The sequence below is a fragment of the Stenella coeruleoalba genome (assembly GCF_951394435.1).
Source record: "Stenella coeruleoalba genome assembly, chromosome: 3".
Lineage (NCBI taxonomy): Eukaryota > Metazoa > Chordata > Mammalia > Artiodactyla > Delphinidae > Stenella > Stenella coeruleoalba.
The window spans coordinates 160579946-160582508 of record NC_137148.1 but is presented as its reverse complement, the minus strand read 5'-3'; the positions used below and the strand labels follow the sequence as shown (position 1 = coordinate 160582508).

The 2563-nt window shown below is 48.6% G+C and overlaps 1 protein-coding gene across 4 annotated transcripts in view; it reads left to right on the top strand.

Annotated features, from left to right (window-relative positions):
- Window positions 1-2390: 2390 nt before the first annotated feature.
- Window positions 2391-2563, top strand: part of AKAP8L (A-kinase anchoring protein 8 like) — a 30124-nt gene continuing 29951 nt past the window's right edge. For 3 of the 4 annotated variants that reach the window (XR_013827872.1, XM_079918864.1, XM_079918863.1), the window contains exon 1: window positions 2393-2494. Coding sequence is in view for 2 of the 4 variants with exons in the window: in XM_079918864.1 (XP_079774990.1) it covers window positions 2482-2494 (13 nt within the window). In the remaining 2 variants the exon portion in view is untranslated. Of the gene's footprint in view, window positions 2495-2563 lie in introns of all 4 variants that reach the window. The other variant, XM_079918865.1, reaches the window with a different exon arrangement.

The window sequence follows — 2563 nt, the reverse complement described above, 5'->3', positions numbered from 1 at the left end:
ATGCCCTCAAGAGTAGTCTTGGCCTGCACACTTGGCTTTTCTTTTCGTGTGAAATCAGGACACACATCTTGCCTGGTGGAAGAAGGCCTCTATTACTTAACGTCTAACCAACGCTGTGGGTGGGCATGTGTGAGACTTTGAAAGCCGGTAGGGCATCTCCTGGGATGAGAGCACCTCCTCTTTCAACTTTTTATAAATTAGTTTAAAAAACCCAGTAAGTTTTTAAAAGTGATGTAAGCTGGATGAAAAAAAAAGTTCAAACTATGCAAGAGCTAACAAAGTAATGTGGGAGGCCCTTCCCCACCCACAGTTGTGCCGTGATAGCTATGTCAGTCCTTGAAAGGGTTGAATACAATTGCCACAAAGGGATCTTTTCCTGACACTTGTGAGCACACCCCTTCTCGTAAGCAGTTTTACTGCCTCTCTAATGAAGTTGGCAAATGAGGGTAAAATATGGCTTTGGTACATGCTGTGAGGGAAGCTATGGGATCCAGGAGAGATGTCCTGGGGCCCTGCCTTAGTTTGGAGGGCAGGCAGGCATCCTTGAGGGTGACGCTGAAATTAGCCCCACAACTGGAGTGCACATTAATCAGAGATTTATGTACTTCATATATGGAGTTTATCAGTGCATCGTGAACCTTCTCCCATGTGGCAGCAAATTCTGCATGAGGCCCATTTTTGGAGGCGTTGTTAAAACATTTTATCATGGAGAATTCTAACCACACAAAAGTGGAATAGTAAAATGAACCGTCATCTACTCATCAGTTATAAACTCATGACCAATGTCTTCAGCTATAAGCCCTCCATGCCCTCCTCTTTCCTCCATCTGAATTACGGTGAAGCACATCCTGGTCATCAGATCAATTAATATATTAATGTTTCAGCATATTTCTCTGAAGGATATGGACTTTATTTTTTACTTTTTATTTATTTATTTTTTTTGCGGTTCGCGGGCCTCTCATGTTGTGGCCTCCCCCGTTGTAGAGCACAGGCTCCGGACGCGCAGGCTCAGCGGCCATGGCTCACGGGGCGCAGCCGCTCTGCGGCATGTGGGATCTTCCTGGACCGGGCCACGAAACCGTGTCCCCTGCATTGGCAGGCGGACGCTCAACCACTGCGCCACCAGGGAAGCCCGGATATGGACTTTAAAAAGTGCCATCGGAAAAAGAAAGTGCCATCGTTAAACTAAAGAAATGGGCAATTCCTTAATATCAAAAAGTGAGCAGCAGCATACTTTTTTTTTTAAACTTATTTTTTTGGCCATGTGGTGCGGCATGCAGGATCTTAGCATGCGGGAACTTAGTTCCCTGACCAGGGATCGAACCCGTGCTCTCTGCATTGGGAGCACGGAGTTGTAACCACTGGACCACCAGGGAAGTCCCAGTAGCAGTATAAGTAAAACAAGAAAAAATGTAAAAGTCGTACAACTTGAATTTTCACAAGCACGATTGAGTATGATTTTCAGTGTCTGTAGCTCTGTCAAGTCATCTCTTAGAAGTTATGAAATGTCCCTGACAGTGTATTCCACACATCCCAGTGAGGGTGCTGAGGAGAGAGCTGGAGCCTGGCTGGGCTACTTAATGCAGGATCTCTGAAGTCCAGAAGAAACCGAGAGGGGTTTAGAGGGGTAGTTCCAGCTTTGACACTTTAAGTGTCAAGGACCCTGAGCAAGTTCATGAATTCCAAGCCTCAGTTTTCTTATCTTTTAAGCGGGAGTTTTAAAAAATTTCCTCACAGATATGAGGGGGCATTTGAAATGATCATACAAATATAGTTATTAAGTATATAATATAAACATGCTATATACTTGTTATCATTATGAAACGGTGGATAACAAAATGTAACATTTCTTTAGAGCACCCGGCACCGGACTGAATTATTTGCATACATTATCTCACGTATTTGAACGTGTGCCCAGTATCTTGTTTGGCGCTTAGTTGTAATTTTCACTCCAACGTGGTTTTCCCGTATTCGTTTTCGAGCTCAAGGCCAGAGAAGTTAGGAAAGAGCATAGGTTGGCACAGCACCCCCCATGGCAGATCCGGGATTGGAGGTGTGCCCTGCGCTGTTAGATCCGGCTCCCTCCTGCCGGCCTCCAGGGCACAGGCCCGTCTCCAGCCTGACTGCGCTTGGGCCTCAGGTCTTTCCGTAGTGCACAGCTCCGCCCCTTCGAACTCCACAGGATTCCACCTCCAGGCCGTCTCCTCTGAGCCAATCACCGTGGTCCCATGATAACGGGAGGCGGGAATAGGGTGGGGCTCTCACGAAATTGGCACCACCTTCAGCCACTGGCATAAGGACATTTCGAGATGGACAGCGGGGCTATCCAATAGGCGTGAAGCAAGGTCCGGAGCGAGCCAATGCGGTCGGGAGGCGGGGCTCAGTTGTGTGTAGAAGGAGGCCGGGGGATTGTCGCCGCTTTCGCGGCCTCTGACGCGTGGAGCAGCTGCCTGAGTCTTCGGGTGCAGCATCGCTACTGCCATGAGCTACACAGGTGGGCCCGGCAGGGTGGTGTGGGGTCGGGTCCGGGAGGGGAGGGACAGGGATGTGCCAGAGCCGCGCC